General features: G+C 46.7%; 1 protein-coding gene across 1 annotated transcript in view; it reads right to left on the bottom strand.

The window, feature by feature from the left end:
- TRAF3IP1 (TRAF3 interacting protein 1) overlaps positions 1-27,967 on the bottom strand; it is an 81,603-nt gene that overhangs the window by 29,555 nt on the left and 24,081 nt on the right. The window contains 8 exon segments of the mRNA XM_078154608.1: positions 2,760-2,836; positions 6,536-6,572; positions 6,820-6,958; positions 9,425-9,496; positions 10,264-10,349; positions 14,018-14,022; positions 16,472-16,492; positions 27,373-27,448. Of these exon segments, the coding sequence (XP_078010734.1) occupies positions 2,760-2,836; positions 6,536-6,572; positions 6,820-6,958; positions 9,425-9,496; positions 10,264-10,349; positions 14,018-14,022; positions 16,472-16,492; positions 27,373-27,448 (513 nt within the window).

Here is a 27,967-nt window from a genome sequence, read left to right on the forward strand (position 1 = left end):
TGGACGGCCCCTACGGCACTGCAGTCATTAGATCCCTAGTGCTCAACAGAACCCGGCCTGACCCACACTGCTCTCCGTCCCGATCTCAGGACTTGATGTGAGTGTGATGCTCGGACCCCACGCTGGACAGATTCAAGTCGGGGAAGGCATAAAGAGACAGCAGACAAGCTGCTTGCAGAACTTACCATCCAGACCAGAAAAGGAGGAGTGAAGTGACTTCCAAATAAAACCAGTTCTGCAAAGGGCTTAGGAAAGCCATTAATTCTACCAAGCACAAGTGGGCACAAGGGTACTAACAAAAATCAAATAAGAGGGAAAAAAATCTTCTGAAATGCACATTTTAGAACATAAAAGGGAAAAGAAAATTAGGGGAAACCCAAAGAGAAAAGTGAGACACAATCCACAGGCACCTTAAAGACTAAGGTAAAAGCATCGCCAACGTTATCCTCGAGGAGCCCCGAGGCCTTCCTAGGCCCAGGCCCAGGGAGCTGTCTGCTCCTCACCGAACCAAGTGGAAACGGGGCCTGCCAGGATGAGCTAATCCACTGCTCGGATCGCCACGGATGGTTTGCATTTCCTCTTGAAAATGAAGAGGAAATACTTGATCAGAACGGAGAACAAGACTTCGGTCAACAGGATCCCCAAATCGCTCTTGGGATGTTTTATTCAAGCTGATTAATACAATAGGAAATGGATCTACTTCCAGTGTGACCTCAAAGACGGGCCTGGGTTACACCCAGAACACAAATCGGGGCTTTCTTGACGAGAAATGGCAGAGGACCTACTCAGTAAAAGCCAGGGCTGGGGAACCTTCTAGGAGCCCACAGCACCCTCTCCTGGCGACACGTGCAGGGGAGTGTAAGGCGGGCTGGGCCCCACGCTCTGAGAAGCCAAAAACGCGCTGATTCAGGTCTTTATGTCCAGAAAAGTGGCACGGGATTAAAATGAGGCTGAGCACGCTAACACACAGTCTATGAACCGTGGTCAAGTCAATGCCATCTTGCCTCCACTTGTGCAGGAGGGAGACCCTCGCCCTCACTGTGTTGGCTTCCCATTGCCTTGAGACGTTCTGGCCCCATGGCACTGTGCCCCTCCCTCTGCCCCAGGCAGAGAAATCACTGCCTAGAGGAGGTTTACTGTTCAGCAGCATTTTAGAGCGAGCTTTCGTCAGCTGGGCATAGGGCCTGGACAGAAAATGTAAACCAGCCTACTGAACTTCAAAGGGAGACTCTTATATGGAGCCCAGATGATAAGTCAGGGTCTTAGGGCCTCAAGTCCCCAGCCCGGTCCCCATCACAAAACCAGGGACACTGAACAAAATCAGTCCCTATGAAAACCAGGGCATTTTAAAATTTGACAGCCAGCAAGGGGGGGGGGGCTCAGGAAATCAATTTTCCCTCCAGAAAAGTAGGTATCAATGATCCCACATAGCCCAAAACTACCAGGGAAAGAGAGCTGGCCCTAGAGTCAGAGGACCTGGCTTCAAATCCTGCTCCCAGGGTGACTTAAAGAGAGATGGCTTCAACTCTCTCTTCTCAGTTAGAAATGAGGGGCCTGGAAACACACAGGTGTGCAGACTGCAGCTGCAGTGAGTCCTGCTATGTTATGTTCCAAGAAGTTGGAAGGGGTACACATGGCGCTCCCTTTGTGGGGCGGGCTCTCATTCTGGAAGGACTTTTCAAGACGAGCTGCCTCTACTCCTTCCTGGTGCCAGCTGATGTTGAGACTGACCCCTGCTGTGGGTGCACACCTACAGATCACCCCCTCGAAGCCTTGTAGCTAAAAGCACCTCCACCCTGGGCTTTACGGGAGGGAGTGTGGGCCCCGCTGGCCAAAGAAAGAGCCCTCCTGCATCACCTCTGGCCTCCTGTCTTCAGGGACCCACTGAGACCAGGGAGTCCTTGGCTCAGCTGCACACCGCATTTCACCACAGCAGGCCGGACTTTTGGCGTCTGCTGGGGCTCCTCAAGCTCCAGGTCTGGGGCCTGAAGTCACTTCACCTCCTCAGGTCCTCTCTCAGTCCTGTCTAGTTCTCAATTATCTGATTTTTCACAAAGTAACACAAAGCAATCCGTTCTGCTCTGGAGTCGCGTTGGGCATATTCGGTGAGTATCCAGGGGTCATCAAAGTGGGGCTTCAAAAATCAATGAATCAGGACAAAACACACGGTATGGACCCAGTGACTGAGCTGACCAGACCACTGGGCCAACAGGCGGTTTGGCAGCCTTGGGTCAATGAGGCTTTCTGAGTTTGAAAAAGAGGCAGCACTCCCAAGCCCTGGCCCTGGGGGCACTGGCTGGCTAATACTCCATGAAGAGGGACCCCAGGCCTGGCTCCTCATACTGGCAGGCATCCAGGCCGTCTCACGCACAAGTGTATTAGCAGGTGGCAGCCAGCCTTCACTCCACTCCAAGGCAGAAATGAGCATAGCTAAGAGGAATCCTGGCCACATCTTGCCAAAGAGGAGTGGGGCCAAAAGCACGTTCCTCCGTGGTGCCGGGATACCCAGTGTGCCCACCAAGGTATTCCACAAGGCCGCTGCTCCCTACAAGGATGTGGGCCAACATGCTAAGCCCCACAGGAACAAGAGCCCCAGAAAAATCAAAGCATTTGCTCGGCCCCTAAACCCACACGTTTGGAGAAGAGAAAACAACAAGTGATAAATAAGGGTCCAGCTTTTAGAATTATAAATGTAGGAAGGCCTAAGCGTTTCTACAATGCATATGAGCGCTCAGTTTTACAGTCAATGATTAAATTACCTTCTCTGTAGACTTGGGGGACTGTTGAAGCTTTTCGTAATCTTTCTTAGTCTCTAAGATCTTTTTTACGAGTCCACCTGTTGAAAATCAATAGTCTTATGTTGTAATGACCACAGTAATGATAATGTTAGACATTTATCAAGCGTTTTGAAGTTTGCAAAGCCCTTTACACATATCATCTTAGGTATTTTTATCCACATTTTACAGATGCAGCAACTGGGGATCAGCAAGGTTATGTGACTTGCATATAGTCATTCAGCAAGTAAGGGTGGGAGGTGGGACTGGAACTCAGGTCCTCCTGACTCCAGCCCATCCTTCTCTCCACGAGGCCATGTTCTTGTTTGCTCCTTGCCATAAAGAGACAGGTAGATAATCTAAGCCTCACTTCTAAATTTGTTTCTCTGGGCTGACAGTAGGTTAGGCCTCGCCTGAAGCTGCACCTGGGGCAGGGGCTGTCACTGCTCCCTTGAGGCCCTGACTTGGCCCTGTGGGATGGCTGGTCTATACTCACTGGTGAGCACCACCTCCCTAGGCTCTACTGCTACTGGTGTGCAGAGGATCGCCCCATCCCTTAGGGGCCCCAGGGACCTCCGTGAATGAGCCAGCTAGGGGACAAGGAGCTGGAGCTTCCACCTCTCCCCACAACTGCTCCCTCAGGGCGACCACCTCCTCTCCTTCTCCGCCAGCCTCCTCCTCTGGCCTGCCCTGCCCCATCTGCTCTGCCTTCACCCACACCCTCCACTCCAGCCACCCTGGAGGGGGAACCAGTCGGCTCCCCTAGGCCATGCGCCTCCTTGGAAGGCCAGAGCTTCAGTAGCTCCGATGCAATCTCACTCATGTACAGTGGCCCCTCCCCCAGAGGCTCCCTCAACTCCCATTTCCTCAGTGTCCTTGGATCTCCTGAGGAGGGCCCCCCCACGGCTCTCACCAGTGCCCACAAACATTTCATTTCCTAATTAACAACAGCCACTCCTCTGACCCCAAGCCCCTTACCTTCTACCCCTCCAGACGCCTCCCTCCCCAGCCCCTGCCAACCCCCAGCCTTCACTTCCCTCCCTCTCCCACTGTCAGCTCCCATGGGTTTGACTGTGATCTTTGTGGGAATAACTCCCAGATCCCTATATCCAACCTCAGTCTCCCTCAACACTTCAATCCTACACGACTGAATAATGGGGAATGAGCACTTATGTAGCACCTACTGTGTGCCAGGCACTGCACTGAGCACTTTACAAATGTCATCTCCTTTGATCCTCACAACAACCTTGCTCTTACGATCCCCATTTTATAACTGAGGAAACTGAGGCAGACAGACGTAGACAGAGGTGAAATCACTTGCCCAGGGTCCCACAGAGAATGTAAAAGTCTGAGGCTGGATTTGAAATCAGGTCTCTCTTTCTGCCTCCAGGCCCGGCGCTGCGGTGCCCTCAGAAGCTTCACTTCTGTCTCATCTTTGCTCTTTCTCTTCCTCTTGGCCTCGGCTCAGCTCCCATCTAAGCAAAGTTTCTCTAACCCCCCCAGTTATTAGGACACAGCCCCTTCTCAAATGCCCTTGCACTCCCCCATATTTCAGCTTGTTTTCTTCCCTCCAGAAGGCCAGCTCCTGGAGGAGGCCCTGCCCCTTCCCTCCCTCCACACGCCCAAGGTCAGGGTCCAGGAAGGCGACCTCGCTCAGCCCAGGGGCTGGTGAGTTCTGACTGCTGCTCCAGCTTTCTTTACTCTACTCTGTTAGAGCAGCTGATTGAGTGAGAACTAAAAGCCAAAGGAAATGCTGGGTGGCCGGGCCGTGGGAAATGGCAGCACTTCCTATGTGTTGCCTGAAGTGATCTGGGGCTCCTCTCGCTCTGTCTCTCTTAAAGAACAGAATAAGCTCCTTGAAGGCAGGATTGTTCTCTGCCTTGGTCTGTGCATCCTCAGAGCCCAGCATACAGTAGGGGCTTACTGGGAGGGCAACCAAACTGGTTAGAATAGTTTATTTTTTCTTCCTCCAGTTCCTGACAGGGAATGGCACAAAGCAGAGGCTTAATAATGGCTTGATGAATGATTGAGCCTCATGACCCTAGAACAGTGGTCCACAAGAGACCCAGTACAATGAGTAGGTCTACAAGTGTTTCCAGGAGCTCTATTTGGGGGGGAGGGGGTCTGCTGGGAGTCTCGATATTAAGTGGGCAGCCTGGATTCCTGTCTTTGAAATGCCTTCTCCTGTGCCTTGGTAGCTGCTCTCATTACTTTCAAAGTTTTCTTCTCAGCTCCTAAAACTTTTGAGGGCTCAGATGCTTACTCATCCCATGGGCAGGGCCCCCATGAGGATGGATGGAGGAGTTACTCCCCAAATGCTGCCGAACAACTATGGCCACATGCTTTGGGGTTGGGGCCAAGGTGGGAGGTGGGGGTGGGCTTCCTCAGCTCAAAACCTTGCCCATAAAAGAGCTACAATTTTAAGTAATAACAGCTAATGAGGCTCTGGCTCATTCTCGTAGCTGCTTTCCCTGATTTAATGAAACATTTCGTCGTCATAAAATGGTCCTTGAGAGAGGACCTGAGAAATGTTGAAAAAGTCTGCTGTGCATACAGCACTATGCTGGGCATACAAAGCCTTGTCCCAACATGCCTCTTCCCAAGGAGCCAGCCTTCTGTGGGTCAACCTCATTTTATAGGTGAGGAAGTAAAGATGATCAGGTCAGTTCCAAAGTGGGGTCAGACATCACAAGGCAGATTTCCTGACTCCCGGACCAGTGAAGCTTCCCCTACACCCATAAAGGGGCTATAGACACCCACACACAACAGAGAAGCAACAGGACCCAGTTACCAGTGTCCTGGAGTTGGAGTCAGGAGAAGCCCCCATTCCTATCTCTGCCTCAATACCAGCTATGTGACCAGCGAAAAGTCTTTCTGAGAATCAGTTTCTTTATCTGTAAAAGGGGAATCATGCTATCTCCTTCCCAAGGCTCTCACATGAACCCAATGAACCAATGTAACTGCCTAACGTATGTTCAAGGGCTACATAAATACTCGGGATTGTCATCCTTTTCCTCAGCACCTAGTACAAAGGTTACCCTTCAGAGAACAAAGCCTGATGACTACCAGAGACAGGAAAGCCCAGAGTCAGATGCAAAAAGAGGCTGTTAATTTTCCTTAGGTCTTTTGAAAATTGTGTATTTGTCACAATTAGGAAAAAGCAGTAATTTTTTTTTCTTCTTTTTTGTTTTGTTTCCTCTTTCTTGTGGTTCCTACTATTGGTTCTAATTCTTCTGTACAACATAACTAATATGAAAAAATGTTTAATAGGAACGTGTATGTAGAGCCTCTATCAGATTATATACCATCTTGGGGACGGAGGGGAGAGGGAGGGGGAGAAAAATTTAAAACTCAAAAGCTTATGGAAGTGAATGTTGAAAATTAAAAATAAGTTAACTAATAAAAAAATAAAAAGAATTCCTGATGAAAAGACCAAAAAAAAAAAAAGAAAAGAAAAGAAAACAAGTAAAGAAACACAGCTAAGTTAGAAAAGTGAAGTAGAGAGGGCTGGGGGAAGGAGGAAGAAAGAGGAGGGGCAGAGGGACAGGAAGTCCGCAGACAGGCCCAAAGGTGGCGAACCATCAGCCAGTGGGCTTTTCTCTGTGTGTCTGGTGTCTGGTAACCTGTTGGCATGGGTCTGCCTCAGGGCTAAGGGGCTGGGCAGCATCTCACTCCTTATTGTCTGTTTCTTTGCTGGTTGTTAAATCTTTAATTTTTGAAAAAGTGAAGTAAGGAAATAATGAGAATCAGGCAGAACATACCGTGCTTCTCATCTTCTTCTAATTCGATGGCTGGGGCCTGGACAAAAAGGGGAAACAGACAAAACACAAACCAGGGTGAGTTCTGCTGCCTTTCTGTCATCACACCCATTGGAGAAACCCAAAGATACAAACAGAAACATTAAAAGACTTGAAAAGGAATCCCCACGTTAGAAAAAACCAGGCCAGCTCATGCAACATCCCTTCTCAAGGAGGAAATGCTCCACGTGCTGCTGGAACACAGGGAGGTGCAGAGGGCGAGCTCCCCAAGGGCTCACTTCCCTCACCGTGTCCATTTCCAGCATGTCGGAGAGCTGGGGAGCGGCCTCCACCACAAACTGGCTGTCCTCTTCGTCGTCCGAATTCTGAGAGTCGATAATCACGTTGGACACCACCTTGCCACTGCCCGTCCTGAGGAAAGTAAAACTCCCTTTCATCAGGATTTAAAATTAGCCACTTTCTTTAGGATGCATGAAATAGCAGAACCATGTCATTTTTTGGAGGTGATTTTAATGACTCTCTCCTCTAGAAAACCACATCTGTTTTGGGTCTGCCCTCAGACTTCTATTTACACTCAGGTGAGCCACCCCTGCCCTCATGACCGTCTGCTTTGGTTTCCTCCTCTGTACAATGAGGATCACAAAAGCACCTACTTAGCAGGCTTGTTGTGAACAGAAAGAGAGGAAGGAATATCTGTAAAGGGCTTCTTGAACCTCAAAGCACTCTAGAAATGCTAAGAGATTAGAATCTCTCAGTCTTTCAAAACTTAGCAAATGCCATCTTAGACACACCAGGAAGCAGGCACCATTTGTGGAACCAGCTCAGAACCAGCAGCTCTCCATGGAATCAGAAACTCACTTTAATCTTCTTGTTTTAAACATCATATTCACTTCCCAGATAGCAACATGTCTATAGCTGGGGAGGGCAGGGAGTAGGGAGGTGGGCTTGGAGGCAGGAGCCAGAGTTCAAATCCTGCTTGAAACACTTACTAGCTGTGTGGCCTTGGGCAAGTCACTTAAGCTCTTCCTATCTACAGGTTTGTTGTGAGGATCACGTGAGATGCATGAAGCTTAAAGTCCTATGTAAATGATTGTTGTTGCTGTTGTTACTACTACTACCACCACCACGCTGCTGTTCAGCCATTTCAATCATGTCCAACTCTTTGTGACCCCATTTGGGGTTATCTTGGTGAAGATACTGGAGTGGTTTGCCATTTCCTTCTCCAGCTCATTTTATAAATGACTTTACTCATTTTACTACTACTACTACTACTACTACTACTACTACTACTACTACTACTACTACTACTACTACTACTACTACTACTACTATGAAAATTTTGCAAAAGATGCTGGCCAAAAGCCATACAAATTTGAAGTGACTTGATGGGCCCCTAGCTCTTTCTGATTGAATCGGTAGGATCTAACAATAGCAAAATGTAATTTTATCATACTTATAGTAAGAACCGCGAAGAAATCTGGCTTGAGTAAGCCTTGTATAATTTTTCAGTTTTTCTCACTGAATTATTTATGAAGAAGACTCTCTTGGATATGAAATGGCGATAGGAGAGTTGCTTTAAGTTTGAAAACAAAGTCAAGTCTACTTTGCATCTGAAGAACTGCGCAGGAATCGTGTGTAGATACAATGAAGGATATTTAATCAAAATAGAATTCTTTCTTCATTTTCCCCACGTGATTCCCTTTGAATATAAGTCTCTACCAATGGTCTGTGCCAATGACAACTACTGCAGCTTTGGGGGAGGCATGGGATTATTTGGCAAAACCTAAGTCTTGATGTACCCAGAATCAGACATCATCTGACTCCCTGAAACAAAATGACGATGGCTGGTCATGTTTCTTCCCAGTGGCAAGGGTCATGGGGTAACACCAGATTTGACTGAATTCAACCCATGGAGAATGAAGTCTCTAATTTATGGGGTCCACTCGTTATCATGCAATGTAACACTGTGTTTCCACATGTGAGCAAGGACTTCTCACCAAATGGAGACACACTGGCATTGTGTCTACACCCGTGCTTTTGTTGCGACACTGAGAAACACTGCCAATGAAAAGCAATGGGAGGTGCTGGACCATCTTAGAAGGCATTTATCACTGTCTCCAACATCTCTTCTCCCTCAATCTGACATCAGTATATGGATTACTTAGTCTTCTAATTACTCTGTCCTGTGGAGCTGTATGGCTTAGAGAAAACAAAGTTATTTCTAAGTCAGCAAAGTGAAATTAAGTCAAGGGTGGTTCGTGAAACAAATAATTAATAGCAAAAATCATATGATAAAGGAGAGTGAACAAGTAAGGAGAATTTCCCTGTAGTGCCGACTTGATTTGCCCATGTTATAAATGCTAGGTTGGAATGTGAGGTGCTCAAGAGGACGTGCAATGAAAACGCTGGCAATGCTTTTGTGCATTTTTCTGGAGAGAGGATCTGGAACATTTACTCAAACCCACTTTACTTGTCACCTCCCCTGGGAGTAATTTAAGAGGAAATTACATTATGTCACCAGAAGAGAGGTGACCACTGTTAGATGAGATTAGATGCCATTACTCCCAACATTCTTATGGTAAGTCACTGACAAATTGATGAACTGAACTCTGATGAGTCACCATCCTATAAAGGGTTACATAAAAAGAGGAGATCTTTATGAACTCCAGCCTTCAAAGTTATGTTTTTGATTATCTAGAGAGTCATAAGAATTCTCTAAAGGTGCATAAAAGAAAGTAACTCACAATTTGCTTTAATTGCAAGATTTAGCAAGCATCACGAAACAGTAAGTGTAAATACACTTTCATAGTGCTTTAAGACGGACCAGCACTTCTTTTCCTAACAGTTGTGCCTGCCCAGTCCCTGGGCCCACAGATCTCACCTCTCTGGAACCAAGATTCAGCACTTTCTTGTCGTTTGATTCGAGGCGGGGCTGGCCGGGCACTGCCAGGCTGAGGCATTCTCCTAAAAACAAACACATATGAGAAGCCCAAAGGTCACTGATTTTAAAACAGACTCTAAGAGGAAAAAAATCACTTTCATCAGTATTGGAAACAAGCAATGTTTTCTGCCTACCGGCAAATGTAGCAGGCCACATCCTACAGAAGACCCCCTGGAGAGGCAGCTAGGTGAGTGTAGCCCAGCAGAGGGAGCCTGGAGTCAGGAAACCCCGAGTTCAGACACTTACTGTTTGTGTGTCCCTTGACAAGCTACTTCCCCTCGGTGTACGTTGGTTTCCTCACTTGTAAAATGGGGATCATGATAATAATCGCTCCTATCTTAAAGGGGAGACACACACACACACACACACACACACACACACACACACACACATGCACGCACACACACATGCATACATACATGCATACATACAGTATCTGGCAAGCCCTGAGGTGTGGATGTAGGGACCTGAAGTAAGACACCTTCCCAACAGGCTCAGTATAGCAGGTGAGCCCTCAGGTACCTGTGAACTGGAGAATATTGTCATAATCTAATAACTAGAGACTACTCCAAGTTCCATAATGACTTTCTAAACAATCTCAGGCTTAGGAATCATTTCCACAGAAAGGGATGCCATGTGTTGGCAGAAATACGACCTGACCCATATTAAATGAGCCATTTTCACAAATGCTGGTGAAATCAATGCCAGAACTGTGGGCACCAGACTCTGGTCCCCTGTTTCGGTGGTGTAACAATGGGCTATTGGTAGGAAGAAAAGAAAAACCACCCACCTCTGAGGGATGCCAGCTGCAAGTTCACTGGGCACCTCAGCATTTTCTGACATCCCCGGCTTCTCCTGAGTAACCATTCCAACGTCCTTCTAAATACATAAAGATCTGATCAGGAAAGTTGAAAGGAACCCAACCTATTAATGTAGGTCACATTTTTAGTTACGGTCGGTAGGTTATCAAGGAAAGCCAAGACTTCCGAAAGGACACAACCAAGCAGCAGTAGAAGAGAAACAAGCCAACCCGGGTTTTAAATCAGAGAATTCATTTCTACTCATGACCATTAAGGTCCAACTATCCCCCTTGCCACAATGTATAATGTGTTTCTAAGCAATGTCATGTGCATTTTTTAGCTGAGAAGCAGGGAAAGGTAAGAGAAAGGAAAGAGAATAAGCATTTATTAAGTGCCTACTATGCACCAGGCACTGTGGAAGCACCTTCTCAACACTCTCACATCTGAAAGGAAGAGGAAGGAAACCCTAGTCATGCAGAGAAGGTGTATGGATAACGAGAAGGGGGCCCAGTGGCAGGAACTGCTCCCCCACCTCCAACGCTCCCCCGGATCCCCACCAGGAAGCACACTGTTGGCTGCTTTCCGCATCACCCTTTGGCAGTACGAAGTGAAATGATGTTGAAAATGAATGTAAATGAACACTGCATAAAGCTTCACTGTGGAGCCCCTAGTAAGGGAAATAGACCTCCCACCACCAACAATATTGGAGGACTGAGGAGTTCACACACCGGGAAGAATAGGAAAGAGACTTCTTCAGCACCTAGCCACAGTCCACAGTATTTGCCTTCTGCCCATGGACAAGGAAGTGTTACCTATGCTCAGGTGCAGGCTGGTCTTGCTCCAAAGGGAGCAGCCGTCTGCTTGTCAGGTTAGTAGGCAGGGACAATAAAATGCTCCATGAGCAAAAACCCCAAAGGCTTTAAGGTTAAAACAGCAAAGAAAATAATTCAGAAGAGGCTAAGGAGTAATCCTGGTAGGTGGAAAGAAACAGAAGGGACTGTCAATAATAACAGAATAAAGGCATCAAAAATGAGATTTTCTAGATGTCTACATAGGCATGCATGCGTGTGTGTGCATAAATAACCAGCTGCCATTTATTCAGGGTTTTAAGGCTGGCCAAGCACCTTACATATATTGTCTCCTGCCCGCACTATCATCGAGGGAATAGCAGCCCCCTCGGTGGTAGAGGAACAAGGGGCCATTGGTGGTATCAGAAGAGAGCTCACGTAGAGGGAGTCCAAGGAAGAAGGGACAGGCTGTTGGCCTTCTCAGGACAGAAGTTACTTGTCCACCTGATCCCACAGGGAGGAAGGCCTGCAACTGCTTGGAGCACACGCCTAAGACTCATCAAAACAGATGATCACTGCCTACTGTGGGAGGTTTTTATGGGGATAAATTCTATTCCCAGAGGAAAGCAGGAAGTACTAAGTCCCTGGAAAGAAACAAGACCAGAAGGTTACAAGGAGCGCTCTTCACTGCTGCCTACTGATGCAGGGGCATCAGGATACTCTGGAAGAGTCAGGAAGTCGCTAGGAAATGAGTGTCTGAGAAGAGGATTTGCATTTCTCGAGTGTGTCTTAAAACACAGGAATTCATCTTCCCAGTCAGTCAAGTTCTTACCTCAGCGCCTCCCTGACTCTTCCCACTCCCTCACTGACACATTCAATCAGCTGCCAAGTCCTATCCATTGGACACGTACAACCTCTCACGTCTGTCCTCACTTTTCCACACCAAAAGATCAAGGAACCAATAAGGGGAACTTCTTCTCCAAGTCTGTTTCAACAAGGACCTAGTTGCTCTAGGAGAAAGGATGGAAACAAACTGGGGAAAAGTGACCCCATTCCATCTTAGAATTCACAATGGGCAAAAAGAAAGCTAAGTGTAAGTGGGAATGCACCCTAGGTTTGGGGAAAGGAAATTATGCAGTATTCAGAGTGATTTGGTAACAATTCTACCGCCCATTTCTTAAGGCAAGTGGGATGGAAAGTTTTCAAGAAGGAAATTCTGAAAATGACAGTGGAAACAATTTCTCTGAATTAATAAATGAGGGAAAGGAAAAGAATCTGTCTGTAAAGACTAATGTGGATGAAGCAACGTTGATTTCTAAGCAAAGGGAGACAATTCAGGATGACTCCAAAACAGTGGCATGATCCTTTAAGCATAAAGGCAGCAAAGAGAGAGGGAGCATCACACTGTGGATAGAGAAAGGAGGACCGAAATTCAAATCCCACCTTTGACGGGTACTGGCTGGGTCCCTGGACAAGGGTCCCTGAACCTCTCAGTGCCCCCAAGAAATCCTCTAGGATCCAAGTTGCAAAAGAGGCACTGACCTACCCTAATGGAAGGAGTGTCCTTACTGGGCATTCCCTATACAAATGAAATCTCAGGAATGGACCAAAATAATAATAATAATAATGATAGCATAGTATAATAATTATTATTAACAATAATCCCAACCATGTCTCAAATCCTCAAGTACAGCATTTGCTGAAGCTGCCAGTGAAGGCTAAGGTCTGCACTATGGTGGATAAAATGTGGATAGGGTCAAATAGTTTGACGCTGATTTTATCTTTTTCTTCAAAGGTGGGTAATCTCTGGATGAGGAAGGAAAGAATAAGCCAAGGAAAAGCAGCAGTTCCTACAGAACTACGTCCCAAAGTATTGAAAGAATGGGTAAATGTGATTAGCAAGCCACCGGCAGTGATCGCTGACAATGTGGGAAGTGGGAGAGGTGCCACAAGACTGGGGAAGGGCAAGAAGTGTTCCAATGGAAAAAAGAAAAGAAAAGGAACAGGAAGAGGAGAAGGAAGAGAAGGACAGAGTCTGCCAAGTTCTGCTTTGTGGCCCAACTCCAGACAGTTTTATTAATGGGACAGTTAATGAACGTCTAACTCCAGTGAGCTGGCGTGACTTCACCGAGCCAGGCCATGCCATAACTTCATGGACGGCCAAGACAGAAAGGTCCCACGCAGGTAGAATGGGCAGAGATGGCAACAAGCAGCTGCCTAATGGCTGGGAACTAGCTAAACAAATTACAGTGTAGGCATGCGATGGATTATCAGTGGTTATAATAATGAATAGGAAACATCTAACACAGCACGGAGAAACTGCTATGAACTGCGGAAAAGCAAAGGAAGCAACACCCAGGAAATAACCCATCAACAATCATGTTAAACTATCAGGGGCTTACTGTGTGCCAGGCATAACACACACACATGCACACGCTAATATATGCATACACATGCGCACACACTTAACACATGCATACACATGCATGCACGCACGTATACACACACACACACACACACAACACACACACACACACACACACACATACTCCAATGTAAAAGAAAAGGAGAAAAAGAAAGTAAACCTTGCCTAGTTGGAATGAATAGCTGAGCTCAGCTGCACAGAAGGGATGAGACAATGAGCCTGTCCCCTTCATCACAAGTGGAGGCCTATGGGAATGGAGCCTGGCATACTCTGGCAGACTCACTTGATGTGTGCTGGTGACTTTCCTCCCCCTTCCTCTTTTATTCTTTGCTACAAGGGGAGAGGAGAAGGAATGTTGTGAAGGTGGGAAAGTGAAGGTGAAGTAAAAACAAAAGCTATCAATTAAACGTGTAAAATTTCAATTTCTAAAAGAGTAGAGCATGCCAGACTAAACTCAAGTTTTCTTTAAACCAGACACGGGAAAATTGCAAATATGCTTTCCCAAGATTTCTGCAGAGAATTCAACACAACGCCTTCTGTCATCCACACGGACAATACGGATAAATGCCGGGCAATGGCAGCAGCGGCAGAGGCAGCCGTAACCCAACACTGACAGGCAACTACAGGGAGCAATCATTTTATCCACCTGAGCAAAGAACATTCAACAAAAGAGCAACTGGAGGACAGCGACTTATCCCAAGACTCTGCTATTTAAACCCCATGGAACAAGATGAGGAAGCACTAACAGTGACGATTGTCATGATAACCCCCCAGTACCTAGGAGGTGACGCTTTTGGGGGGCCTACAGAGGACAGGCAAGCCCAGCCCGCAAACCACTGACTATCCCAGAAAAACAGCAGGAGAGCGACTTGTCCCGGTATCAGATCCACCTGAATGAAAAAGGAGACAGAAGAGGAAGAAGAGGAGAAGAGGAAGAAGAGGCGGATGGCTGAGACAGCTGATACACATGTAGCATTTCAAGGTGGGCTAAAGCAGCTTCTCAATATTGTTTTGTAACCAACACTTACATGGCATTTTCCCGTTTGGGAAGCACCTTCCATGATCTCACCGGATCCTCACAACAACCCTGTGAGGTCGGTACTATTATTATCTCCACTTAACCGAGGGTAAAACTTAGGCTTAGGAAAGTTAAATGACTTGCCTAGAGTAGGTGAATGAGGGAGGATTTGAACTCGGATCTTCCTAACTCCAAGCCCACCACACTACACATTGTGCCACATGCTGACTCTCCAAATTTAGGACAGATACTGGCAAAATGAAGTAGATTCAGAGAGTGGTCAATGGGGCCAACCAAAGAATAGTCTTAAATGGGAAATTGCCAACTCAGAGAAGGCTCTCGGGTAGAGCACCTCAGGTATCAGCACTCATGTCTAAGAATCCTGACCCTGTGCATTTGCTCCTCTGTGACTTGGAGATTTACCTCAACACTTGGGTGGAGGCAGAGAATCATAAAATTTTATAGTTGGAAAGGGTCTGTGCGGTCATGGGGTCAAACCTCTGCCCGTACTAGAATAATGGCCATGCAGCCTCTACAGGAAGGCCTCTGAGGAGGGGAGAGCCTCTCTTTCCCCCCAGGGGTTGACCCATTCCATTTCTGGACCTGGCTCGCCCTGTGACTCCCAAAGTTTACATGATCTCAACCTTCAATGTGCTCCTTTCCAGTTGGCTCCTATGGCTTCTGCCGCTGCTCTCTGGGCTCCTAGGGGTCAAGTCTGATGACCCTTCCCCCACCTGCAGGGCAGCCAATCCACGTGTCTCCTCCCAGGCTTCACTTCCTCAGTGGCTGGCATGAACGTTATTTGCTAACATCCTTGCATTTACCTATTTCTGTGTATTTTGCATCCCCCAATACAATTAAAATTCCTTGAGGGTGAGCACTTTTGGGTTTTGTGTTTGTATCTACAGGATCCAAGTCTTCCACATTAAGAGAGGGTTTAAGAAATTTTGCTGAATTAAACTGGGGGTGTGCCCTGGTCAGACTTGCTCCCGCAATGTATGGTTTGTCTGCCATTGCTCCTGATTTGATCCCCTGGTCCCGTTTCTCGAGTCTCCAAGCCAGCCTCTACTGCGCTGCCAAAAGGGATTTTCCTAAAGTGCAGGTCTGACACCCTGGCACAAAGCAGGCACTTAACAAATGCTGACTGACTGACTGATTGATTCTGGGCCCATTTTGAGAATGATATTGCAAAGCTGAAGAGCTTCCAGAGGACAAGAACCAGTTGGATGGTGGCTCCGGGTCTTGGAGGACAGCCCCACACAGCTCACTAGAAACAACTGGGAATGTTCATCCTAGAAAAGACTTATGCCAGGGAGCTGGATGGCAGGTGGACTGGGAGACAGATTAGAGGACGGAAGACTTGCTATCTGGACCACCGTGTTAGAGGGGAACTTGACATATCTTCCTCTGGCCCCAGGGGAAGAATTTAACCCAATGGATGATGTTACAAGGAAGCAGATTAGATAAATCCTCACAATTACAGGCAGTCCAAGGTGGAAAGGGCTGCTCTGGGAAGGAGTGCAGGTCATTTTCTATTTTTTTTTCTTTTTGGCTAGGCAATGGGGTTAACTGACTTGCCCAGGGTCACACAGCTAGTGTCAAGTGTCTGAGGCCAGATTTGAACTCAGCTCCTCCTCACTCCAAGTCTGGAGCTCCTTCCACTGCAACACCTAGCTGCCCCCATCTAGGTCACTTTCACTGGGGGGCGGGGGGAGGGAGGGGTACTTCCATCAAAGGCTAGAAAATAACTTTTGGAGAATGCTCTAGAGGAGATTCCGGTACGACTAGGGGGTATGGGGGTGGTCTGGAAGCCCTTCTAATTCTAGAGTTTAATTACTTCCAGTGGATGAGTCTGAAGCAATACCCATCACCTCACTATTCCTATTAAAGCACACAATACATGGGGAGCATGCACACGGGGGGTGTTAAAATGCGTTTGCTTCTACACAGGATGAGAAAAAGCTTACCTGCATCACTAGTGGAGTCACCTAAAAAGAAAATATATTCACTTTGAATGTCTACAGGAAGTAACCGAGCACAGCCCACTTCCAGAAACCCTCCTGACTCCTCGCTACAGCTGGACTGGCCCATGACAAAAATCATTCTTACCACTTGGCCTCCTCTCTGCTATTTCCTAGCTGTGGCCTAAAGAAGATCAGAGAATCACTTCCATGACTGAAATTCAAATGTACCATTTCTTGAAACATGGCCATTTATGTGTTTAACTTCAATATGTACATATGTATATTTCCCATTTCTTTCTTATTTTATGTACCTCATTGTCCAAAGGAAACATACCTACTTTGCTTCCTCTTAGGCAACAAGGCAAAAAACCACAAGTAACATGAAACTTGGGGGTCACCTGCTCCAGTGCTGGAGCCCACAGAATCGCTGCCAAAACACTGGAAAAAATCGGAGGTGAGACAAAGGGCTTTTTGATCCCCCCATCTCAACTGGCAAATCTTCATCCACACATTGGTAGAGGATGAAGAGAAAAAGAGGCTTTTTGGTAAGCTCAGCATCTTATTATATTCACATTCATATGTAAGCTACTTATACTGCGAGGGATACTTTCTCTGTTACCCACAAATGTTACATTTATTTTTAAGACTCTTTCAAGAAGTCATTCCCAACTTTTTTCACTATCCTTTTGAACCTTAAAAAACACCCCAGGCTGGCACTGACACTCTCAGAGTTTGTTGATTAAGAAAATGCCCAATGACAAAAGGCTTCTGTGAGTCTAGCAACGCTCTGAATGAATTAGTATTGCATTTATTCCAAGAGCTTCTATGGACATGGAAGGAGGTCAAGCTGGGACAAGCAAGTTAGGGTCTATGCCATCTACAGAAGGTACGTTTGTTCATTTGTCCACCAGGGCTGGGAAGCAGATGTTGGTGCTAAATGAAGCCCCCAAAGGAGGCCCCCCTCCAAGTCTCCTCTCAGAAGCTCAACAACCATCCAGCAGCCCTCAGTCCTCAGGCAAGAGCCACAAACTGAAAGCAATGTCACCAGAAGAAGGAGTTTCCTCCCCTGGGAGTTCCCTCAGCTCTGATCCTTCTCCACCCAGGTGCCCACCCAGAAGCCCAGCTGGAACTTGCTCCTACAGACAGACAGTTGAACAAGAAGGAGGCAGGGGCACTGTCCCTTCCCTTGCTGCATAACTGGCCATGGGCCCCTAAGCCCAGCTGGCGCTACCACTGTGCACCATGACTGAGTCTCCAATGACGACAAACTGGGCAGCATGTATACAACTACCCCCTACACACATGTACATACATAGGCAATACAATCCAATGCTCTCATTAGGTGGGCAAATGCCAAAGGGAAAAAAGAGCCTGCAGACCCCTCCCTGAGCAGCTTCTCATCTGTCTTTCAATCTGTTGAAGTCTCAGTGAACATTTCCAACATTAACAATCATCCCCTAAGTTTCTGAAATTGTATCCCATGGACACTAGCTCATTTTCCTCTTTTCCAGAAGATGAAAATTTGAGGTGTTGCCCTACACTCAATGCTGTTCATCATTTCCATGAAGGGAATACATGCTATCGCTCCAAACCTATTACCTAAGAGAGAGATGGAGCTGCTTTACTAAGGAATAATGTATCACTTGGAAACAAAATCCAGAAAAACGTCCTTGAGAATTCACAATTTTGAAAAGCCAAGACCCTGGCAATCTATTGTGGTTCAAAGTGACCCTTCTCTCTCTCTAGCCTAGCTTGGACCCTAGATTTCACATGCTCTGTTGTGCTGGAAATCAGATTTCTTGTTAAGATAGAGAATCAGACCTTTTCTGGCTAAGAGATAACCTGTGATGAGCTCAGGGACAAGTACCATCTAGAGCCTTGGCCCTGATGTCAGCGATGAGTCCCACAATGATGGAAAAAGCACTGCCAAAGAGGAGCCATGCACCATTTTGTGTTGAGATCCAAAGTGATGGCACAGCCAGGCCAGGGCTGGACTGGAGGTGAGGAAGCCCTAAGATCAGACATTGCTTCTAACCAACAAGTCCCTCCCCATTCTGCTGACCAGAGATGATGACAGATAGTGCCTACTTCATCAGCCATTTGGGGGTATGGGAAGGCTGCAATCAGATGGCATTTGTAAAGAGCTCTGTAGCCGCAGACCTTAGATGGCTATGTTTGGGAGCAGTAGAGAAACACCTAGATTTCTCTCTGAGGAAGCTCTTCAGAAGAGGCCCCTCCAACGGCTAGGGGCTCCTGGAGAACTCAAGTTAGGAGACACTCTCTCAGTGGCAGGAATCTTATAGTGGAGCCTCTAGGCATTCCCGAAAAGGGGCAGCCAGTTCAAATTCTTACCTTTGAGCTTGGCTGTCGGCTCAGGCTCCGCTTTTTCATGCCACATGCTAGCTGGGCTACTGTCTGAAACACTAGCTGAATGATTATTAGCTTCCTTTCTTCCTGACATAAAATAGCTTAGAATAGACATTTAAGGCTGTAATGTGAAATTCAATCAATTCAATTGCTGTCCTACCTGAATGCAACAGTGCTCTATATTAGCTAGTCAGTTATCTAATGTTATTTACCTATAAGGTTTCTGGTGGCAGGGAGAGATTGCTTGGAAATGTTCAAAGGTTTTAGTGATTATAGAAGTGGGGGTCACTTAGCTTCCTTGGTTATGGCACTGGGATAGAGAGGCAGCCGGCACAGTATTCAGAAATGGATGGTAAGCTGCCCTGGCTGAACCCCTAGGCCCTGCTAACCAGTCAAATGTGGCCATCCCACACTTCCCTGTGGTTCCTACCCCCCAACCCCATTTGTTCCCAGTTGGGATTTAGTGGTTCTTTCCTCCTAAGGGGCCTTGAGAGCGGGGCAGGGAGTTGATAGGCAGTTCTCTGGATGGGGTAGGGTACGGTAGGGAGAAGAATGGACTAAGTTGGCCCAGGTAAGTATTGGGTGGATTCATGGTAGCAAACTGGGGAGCCAGCCGATGTCACACGGGAACAGCAGTGGGGAATATTCCCAGGCGCCAATCCAAGCGACATGGGAGGTCTGAGCACCTAAATAGTCTGTTTGAATCAGAAGCTATGGCCCAAAGCGTGTAGAGTTGGCCAAATTCTCCAGCTCACTGATTCATTAACAACTTGTACAGGCTCAGAAGGAGAGAAAAAGAAAGATGATCCTAATTTATTTTTTCTTGCCAAAAGTAGTTTTTTAATGTTCAAAATTTTTCAAAGAAATAATCTGCAACACGAGAAGCTGTGTTATATGTGAAATGCTATAAATATCAGAAAAGGAAGTTGCTTTACTGAGTAGAACATAAAACTTTTAAAAAGTTAATGACAAACAGTATTTACTGAAAAGAAAACGATGATACGTAAACTGCTTTTGAATATTCCACTTCAGCAACTATTAATTCATGAAATTAAAACTGCTATAAATACACTTATAATTATTAAGTGAACTAAGAAGTCAAATGCTATAGAGCAGTTTTAGGGCACAGAATATGAATTAAGAAGAAAACACACTGTGAATTTCTCACTGTTTTTTTCATTTGAAGATGTGGTACTTTTTTTTTTCCTAACTAAAAAACTCACTGGCGGGGAGAACGAACCCTCAATGTACCTGCCTCTTATTCTAGTATCATGGATCTCAGTCTTCTCCTGTCCCAACAGAACCTTGTGCCAGGTCTACACCCCAAAGAAATCAAAGGAGGACAAGGTCTTACAAAAGTACAAAAATACTTATACAAGTACTTTTTGTGGTGGCAAAAAAACCTCAAACCAAACCCAAACTGGAAAATGCCTATCAGCTGGAGGAAGGCTGAATAGACTGCAGTATATGAATGTCAAGAAATAATACTGGCTCTAAGAATCGAGGAAAAGGATGGTTTCAGAGACGTGGAAAGACGTGAATGGACTGACGCCAAGTACAGTGAGCAGAAGCAGAAGGGCAATTTATACTGTAACTCAAATATTATTAAAAAGGACAATTCTGAAAGGCCTAAGAGCTCTCATCATCATTACCACCTTTATCATCACTATTTACATAGTGATGATTAACCAAGATTCCAGAGGAATGACAAAATAGAATGCGGCCTGAGGCAAGAAAAAGTGGGAGGTTGAGAATGCACTTCTGGCTGGGACTGATGCGGATCACACTAATGTGATACAGGGGTTCTTTCTTTTTTGTGGGTGAAAAAAGAGGGAAGGAAAAAAAATCACGCTTGATAATTGAAAAATAATAATACTAAGAATTTGAAAATGCTAAAAGAATTCAAAAGCAATATCATTACTAGGTCTGTATTCCAAAGAGCTCAAAGAAAAGGGGAAAGGACCTATTTGTGCAAAAATATTTATTGCTCTTTTTTGTGGTGGCAAAGAACTGGAAATTGAAATTGGAAAATTCTCCATCCATGGGGGGCACGGCTAAATAAGTTGTGGTACATGTTTGTGATGAAATGTTGCTCAGTGTTTCAGTGGTGTTTGACTCCTCTTGGCCTCATTTGGGGTTTTCTTGGCAGAGATATTGGAGTAGTTGGACATTTCCTTCTCCAGCTCATTTTACAGATGAGGAAACTGAGGCAAACAGCGAAGTGACTTGCCCAGGGTCACACAGCTAGGAAGTGTCTGAGCCCAGGTTTGAACTCCCAAAGGTAAGTCTTCTTGAATCCAGGGCTGGCGCTCTGTCCAGTGCACCACCTACTGTGATATAAGAAATAATGAGCAGGATGTTTTCAGAAACACCTGGGAAGACCTATATGAATTGATGCAAAGGGAAGTGAGCAGAACAAGGAGAACCATGTACACAATAATGGTAATATAACAATGATCAGTTGTGAAGACTGCGCTACTTTGATCAAGACAAAGATCTGAGATGATTCCAAAAGATCTATGACAAGAAATACCATCAGCGGTCAGAGGGAGAGGTGACAAAGTCTGAGCGCTGACTCAAACACACTTTTTAAACTTCCTTTATTATTCTGTTTGTGTGTGTGTGTGTTTTCTTTTACGACATGATTAATAAGCAAACATGTTGCATGACTTCACATACATTCAATATGTTGCCTTTTTGAGGGGCAGGGAAGAAGGGGGAGGGAGGGAAAGATTGGAACTCAAAATTTTTTAAAAAAGAACGTTAACATTTTTTATACATAATTGGCAAATACTTAGTGAAATAAAAATATATTTAAAAATGTAAAAGCAAACTCCAGCCTGACTCCCCCAGGCCCAGTCCCCTTCTTGGGTTGGAGGCTGGCTCAGATACATCCTGAGTGAGGCCCAGTTTCCTCATCTAAAAGGGGGGAAATTAGCACCTGCCCTACTTCCATGACAGGGTTGTTTTAGGGAAGGTGCTGAGCTTGAACTTACAGGCCCCTGTAAATGTGAACCATGGAGCTGTTCCTGTTCTAAACAGCAGTCCTTTAATGTGGGCAGTGCTCTGGATACTGATTATACAAGACAATGCTTGATAATCTGTCTCCACCTGCCCACCAAGGGAAACCTGAACCTTCTAACAAGGAGGAGGTTATCATCACAAGATAAATTCTTGCAAACAGACAGGTCATCCCAGAAGCCAAAGGAGGGCTCTTTGTACAGTGCCATCTTTTTTTTGGGGGGGAGGGGCACAGTTGTTAAGTCACAAGAGCTACAAGTGTTGGAACCAGGTATGCCACATAAAACAAAAGAATAACTTTGAAAAAATGCATGCTCTACTATCCACAGTGCAGGGGCAGCCTGCAGGCAAACAGACATCCCCTTGAGTAAGAATCTGCTACCAATTCTGAATCAGTAGGAAAGGGCTGAGGCCTTTTTCTCAGCAGCATCAGAAACACTAGACTTTATTTTAAACTGCAAAGCAAAGAGGGGAAAATTTTCATTTATTTTAGGTACTAAAGACCTAGGGGAGCTGTAAGGGCTATCTCCAAGCATCTGAAGGGCTGTTGGGTAAAAGAGGGCACAACCTGGTTCTTCTTGGCCCCAGAGGAAAACTCAGAGTACGATGGGTAAACTGTGTACTACAGTTGCCTTAGGCTCAACATCATGAAGAGTCTGCCCAAAGGGGAAGGGGCTGCTGGGGGAGGTCCTATGTCATGGGAATCTCAAACCAAAAGCAGCAGGTTCACTGATGGGTGGCAGGGCAGAGAGAGAGAACAGACTACAAGGCTTTGGACAAGGCGACTCTCTGCTCCCAGGGCCTCAGATCTAGTCATCAATGAGGAAATGAGGCATGGGAACCGACCTCTAAAACCTGCCAATGTCTACCACCAGGCATCCCTTGGCACTGTTCACTCACCTCTACACACCGGGTGGGCCCCAGGTACTACCCTGCCCAGGCCACTGGAGCCACTTTCCCCCAGCATGCCCTGGGAATACCACCCACTTTTAACCCTGACCTGTTTAACGTCCTGTTCCTTACAATACTCCACAGCAGGCCAGGTATGTGGGCCATGTCCCACCTGCTCTTCCAAAGAGACCAGGTGGACAAGCTGGTGAGGCGGCAGGGGCCTGAGAAGGCCCACAAAGGTTCACTATGGATGGGTTGGGAGTCTTTAACCCATTTTATCAGGGATGTCCAATGCCCTCTGCAAGAGCGCACAGAGAACGCGTGACGGTGACCAGGGGACATTCTCAAAGGGCTGAGTTGGTGCTGAGCGGCGCGATTGCCTTACCTATCTCGGGGGATGCTGTTTGCTGCTCCGGCTCTTTAACCAGCCCAGCCATTGTTGGATCTGAAATAGTCTTAGCTGAGCCAATATTATCCTCCCTTCTTCCTGACATAAAATATTTCACATAAAGTGTTAAAATGTGGTTTCAGTTTTTCAAATAGCTGACATGCTAATTTAATACCTAAATAAAGACAGAAAACACGGTGCTCTGGTGAGTGACGCTGACTAAAAGTGGCACCGCGTCATGGACGAAGCTTACGCAGATGGGATGGACAATCCCATGGGAAAGCCGTGCCAAGTGCTGCTCTGACACACTGTCTGCAACAGTTAGCTCATCCTAGAGGTCAGGTCCCCATGACAAAAATCATGAGCAGCCTTCGGGCAACAGACACGTATCACACAGCAGGCTCCCCCAGCTCAGCCAAAGAGCACAGAGGGGGCTCTCGGCCAGGCCGGGCTATGGCTTGGTGTGCCATCACCCATGCAGCCGGCCCCTCGCTGGAACACTGTATACTCCGTGGCTTTAGCTAAAGGAAGGAGAACACTCCTGGTTGTGTTTTGCTTTTTTTTTCCCCATGGAAAAGGCTGTTCTCAATAGCTGACATTCCTTTCTTCCCGACATGAAAACATAAAATGAAGTTTTGTGTTTGCTGTTGTTATGAATGGTGCTGCTGCTGCTGCTCCTGGGGGGCTTCCTTTAGCAATGTGTGTGTGTGTGTGTGTGTGTGTGTGTGTGTGTGTGTGTGTGTGTGTGTGTGGTGGAGGGGAGCATCTGTTCTGCATCTTGCAGTGTACAAGAGTTGCCAAGGGCCCTGAGAGACTGAATGGTGCAGGCTCACCCATCAGCCACTGTCAGAGGTGGGCCTTAAACCTCATCTTCCCAACACTGAGGACAGTTCTCTGTGCAGCGCACAGGGCTGCCTCTCATGCCGTTTGAGGCACACATTCAACACATAAACACAGAAGTGTCTATTGCCCAAAGGACATGCCACACCCATGCCCTAACTGAAAGGAGTGACCTATGAGTACTCAGAGAAGAAGACAGTCTCACAAAGCCATACCAGTGTTCATGAAGGCATCCACTACCCACACTGCTAGCCAAGACAATGTCCCAGAATCCCCCAGGCCACACCGGGCTTTTCCCATGTCACACAGCATCTGGGTACAAAGTGCAAACAAACAGCTTTAAGACCACAGGCATTAGCAGAGAAGTCCAATGGAGCGTGCCAGGAACAGGACTCCCATGCTGGGGGCTACCCCGGCCATATCAATTCAAGACAAGGCCAGAGGAAAAACTCATCAAGGTATGATGCTGGGCCCTTCCCAGAACTGCTCAGATCATCCACAGCCCCAGCAGGAAACAGCTGCCACTGTATCCTAGGCCCCTCGACCCTACCAGCATCCTTCCTCCTGGCTGCCTCACCTTGACCACTCCCTGCAGGGGCCCCTGATACCCTGGTTCCCAGGTTGCTCCAAGTCCCTTCTTGGCTTCCTCTTCCTCCCCAATTGCCTTGGTGTGCATTTACTACATATAAGTACATATAAGGCTCATCCTTGTAAATCTGCCCATTAGCCCCCTTAGAACGGAAGCTCCTGGAGGGCAAAGACTGCTTCTCTTTTGTCTTTATAGACCTAGAAGTCAGCCCAGTGCTTAGTATACAGTAAGGGCTCAATGAATGCTTGTTGACTGACTGATTCCTCACTTCATCAAAAGGAAAAGCACGTTTCCACTCTAATCGCTGCCATTCCCTCACTTGGAGCTTCCTACAGCCGGCAGAGCCGTATGAAGACCAGGAGACAGAGCTGAGTCCCCTGTGGCTCTGCGGTCGAGGATGAAGATTTACCCCATGAACTCACTGCAGATGGCATTCGGAGTTTATCCACATAAGTCCCAGGGGTCAATGACTCCTTGCCTCCCCTGAGCATCATAGCCCTCACTTATGACATGGAGACAAGGAAGATGCGGTACCTCCCCGGGCAGACTGGGGAGTAACAACTCCATCACCAAAGCGAGATCTGCACATCTGGGGGGCCGGCAAACCGGGTACTTTCTCCTAAACAAAACGTAACTCCTGCATTCTCGTGCCAGAACCGGGAGCAAGTTATGAGTGATGTTCAACTCAAATACTAAAGCTAATTTAAAACTGTTCTGCTGGGAGTTTTAGAACTCTTAGTCACTCGTTCATCCATTCACCAGCCATATGGGAAAAGCCCTGTGCTCGGCACTGGGGGAGAAGCAAAGAAAAGGGCAGCACCGTCCCTGCTCAGGGCAAGCAGAAAGGTGACTTGGGTAAGGACTCTCCCAAACACACACACATCTACTCTAACGAGGCCACACGGCCAAAGTGCAGCACAGACTGCGGGGAGGGCCTGAGGGCGGTGCAGAGCGAGGCAAGGTCTGAGGGCCAGCATGCTCATCCCGGCACCAACACTCAGGCATTCACCAAGCACCTGATGCGGCTACAACGTGCCAGAGGCTGGGCACAGCAAGTCAAAAACAAAAGCCCCTGCCCACACTGGGGGCGGAGGCGGGGTGGGAGGAGAATAACATGGACACAGAACAGTATATACAATGGACATATCAAGTCTATCCCCAAGAACTTCCTAAGGCCGGGCCACCAGCAGGTGGGAGGATTCTGGCTGGGCTTCCTGCAGGGGGCCTTTGGGCTGTGCTTCGAAGGAAGCCAGGGATTCCAGATGACGGTACAGAAAGTGCACCCACATAGTGGGACGTCACATATGGCCTAAAGCAAGGAGGCCGGTTTGGCTGAAAGCAGAGTGCACGAAGGAAAAGCATGTGCAATCAGCCTGAAAGGGTAGGCAGGAGTCAGAGTGTGAGGGGTTTTCAAGGCCAAACAGAGAGAGCTCTGTTTTCTCCTGGAGACAAGAGGGAACCACCAGAGCTTCCTGAGCTCATGGTCAGACCCGGCCTTTAGGAGCATCGATTTGTCAGTGGGGGGGGTGGATTGGGATGGGTAAGAGGACAGAAGTAGGATAAGAAGGGACCTTTATAAACAACTTCCTGGTGGTCCAAGCTAGAGGTCAATGATGTTTAATCATTGGGCCACTTAGGATCTAGAGGTCATTCTGTCTTCAGACTATACCTCAGTTTCCCTGAGGTTTTGTAGGCCAATGAAGAATAGTTTTCTTGGGGCAGCTAGGTGGTACAGTGCATAGAGCTCCAGCCTTAGAGTCAGGAGGACCCGAGTTCAAAGCTGGCCTCGACACTTGATACTTACTAGCTGGGTGACCCTGGGCAAATCACTTAATCCCAATTTCCAACAGTTTTCTTAATATTTTTGGGTATCAAGGTGTTTCTTGGGGAAAGCAAGTTCTATAATAATACAGAGGGAGGGGTAAGGTCATTTGAAAATGGATCAAAGGATTGGCTAGTGGGCTCTGAGGGAACAGCTGGTAGCCTCTAAAATATTAAGAGCACACAGAGAGAGACAGATGAGAAACCTGCAGTGAGACTTAATTCTCAACTATTTGAAGAACTTCAAAGTCGGTCTATCACCTTTCACGTTAAAGAGAAGAAACTGGGCAAACGGCAAGAAAAAGAGAGGTCTCCAGGGCAGCAAAGGAGAGGCCCTGAGCCCTGAGCTCAGAGACACAAGCCTGGAGACCACCTTCTCCGAGGAGCCGAAGGGATGCCAAGCCCTTGGCCAGCATTCTGGCAGCACCCAACATGAGTTAGCAGACTAGACCCCAAACTCCCCAAAGCCTATTCGGACGTGCATCGGTCTGATGGAAGTTTCCCATTACTCACACTCCGACAATAATGTTTCTGGTTTGGGATGCACCATTATCAGCTCTCTAACACTCTGTTAGTCCATAGTAGTGTTAATCTGATGGTCAGTCCTGGAGAGTGAGGTCAGGGTGTGTCTGGAAGCCTATTCAGAACTGCTCAGCACACCACCACAAATGTCCACTTGGAGGATGTTTAGTTCCAAACCAATGTCCCCAGTAAAAGGTAAGAGATGTGTCTCTTGCATGAAGATTTCCTCCATAGGTTGTCATTCATTTCTTGACTCCCCCACACCATACCACACTATACCACATTGGAATTGATTCCTACCAAGAATATGCACTGGAGATATCTCCTACTACATTCTTGGGGCTTACAGTCAGAAAGCTTCTTTCTCATTAAAACCATGCCCTGTGACGATCCCCAAAACAGAATGGAACCCCCCCAAACGGTGCACACTGCAGACAGTTTTAAAGACTAGAGTTCTCAAAGTACCTTCTGCTGGATTTTTGGATCGCCATCTTGATCCTTTTGCTGTCAACGACCTAGACACTCGATTGGCAAGGTCAAGCTTAAAGAAAAGAGAAAGGGAGATATCAGAAAACAATAAACAGAAACACTCATTTTACAATCAATTTAAAAAACAACAAAGCTGGCTTAAAACATTTGTCTTTGGGAGCATATAAAGCAGCAAGGCACATAGAGTGGAAGCCCTGCTGGCCTGTCAAATCTCATTCTGCTATGGGAAGCAGGTTAAATTGGATGCTTAACATAAACAAGTTTGTATATACATCTCTATAAAGTGTAGTGCCACAAAAGAAAGTGACACTATAGAACCTCTAGCTAGGAGTTGAATTAAGCGACTTAAATAAGAGTACAGTCTAGACAGTTTACATTCTCATATAATTTTGTGATTCCAGACTTTTCATACAAGAGAACAGCTAATTTTCATTTCGTAAAAACAGAAAAAGGACAAAAGAGTCCAAGTAAATGACTAGTTTTTGATGTGCAAGGCATTTGGACCTCAGTATGTTAGCTATGATAGCACTTGTTTACATCTTTTTTTTTTAATTTTAATTTTTATTCTTTT

The sequence above is a fragment of the Phascolarctos cinereus genome, unplaced genomic scaffold (assembly GCF_003287225.1).
Source record: "Phascolarctos cinereus isolate Bilbo 61053 unplaced genomic scaffold, phaCin_HiC Scaffold_5;HRSCAF=322, whole genome shotgun sequence".
In the NCBI taxonomy this organism is placed as follows: domain Eukaryota; kingdom Metazoa; phylum Chordata; class Mammalia; order Diprotodontia; family Phascolarctidae; genus Phascolarctos; species Phascolarctos cinereus.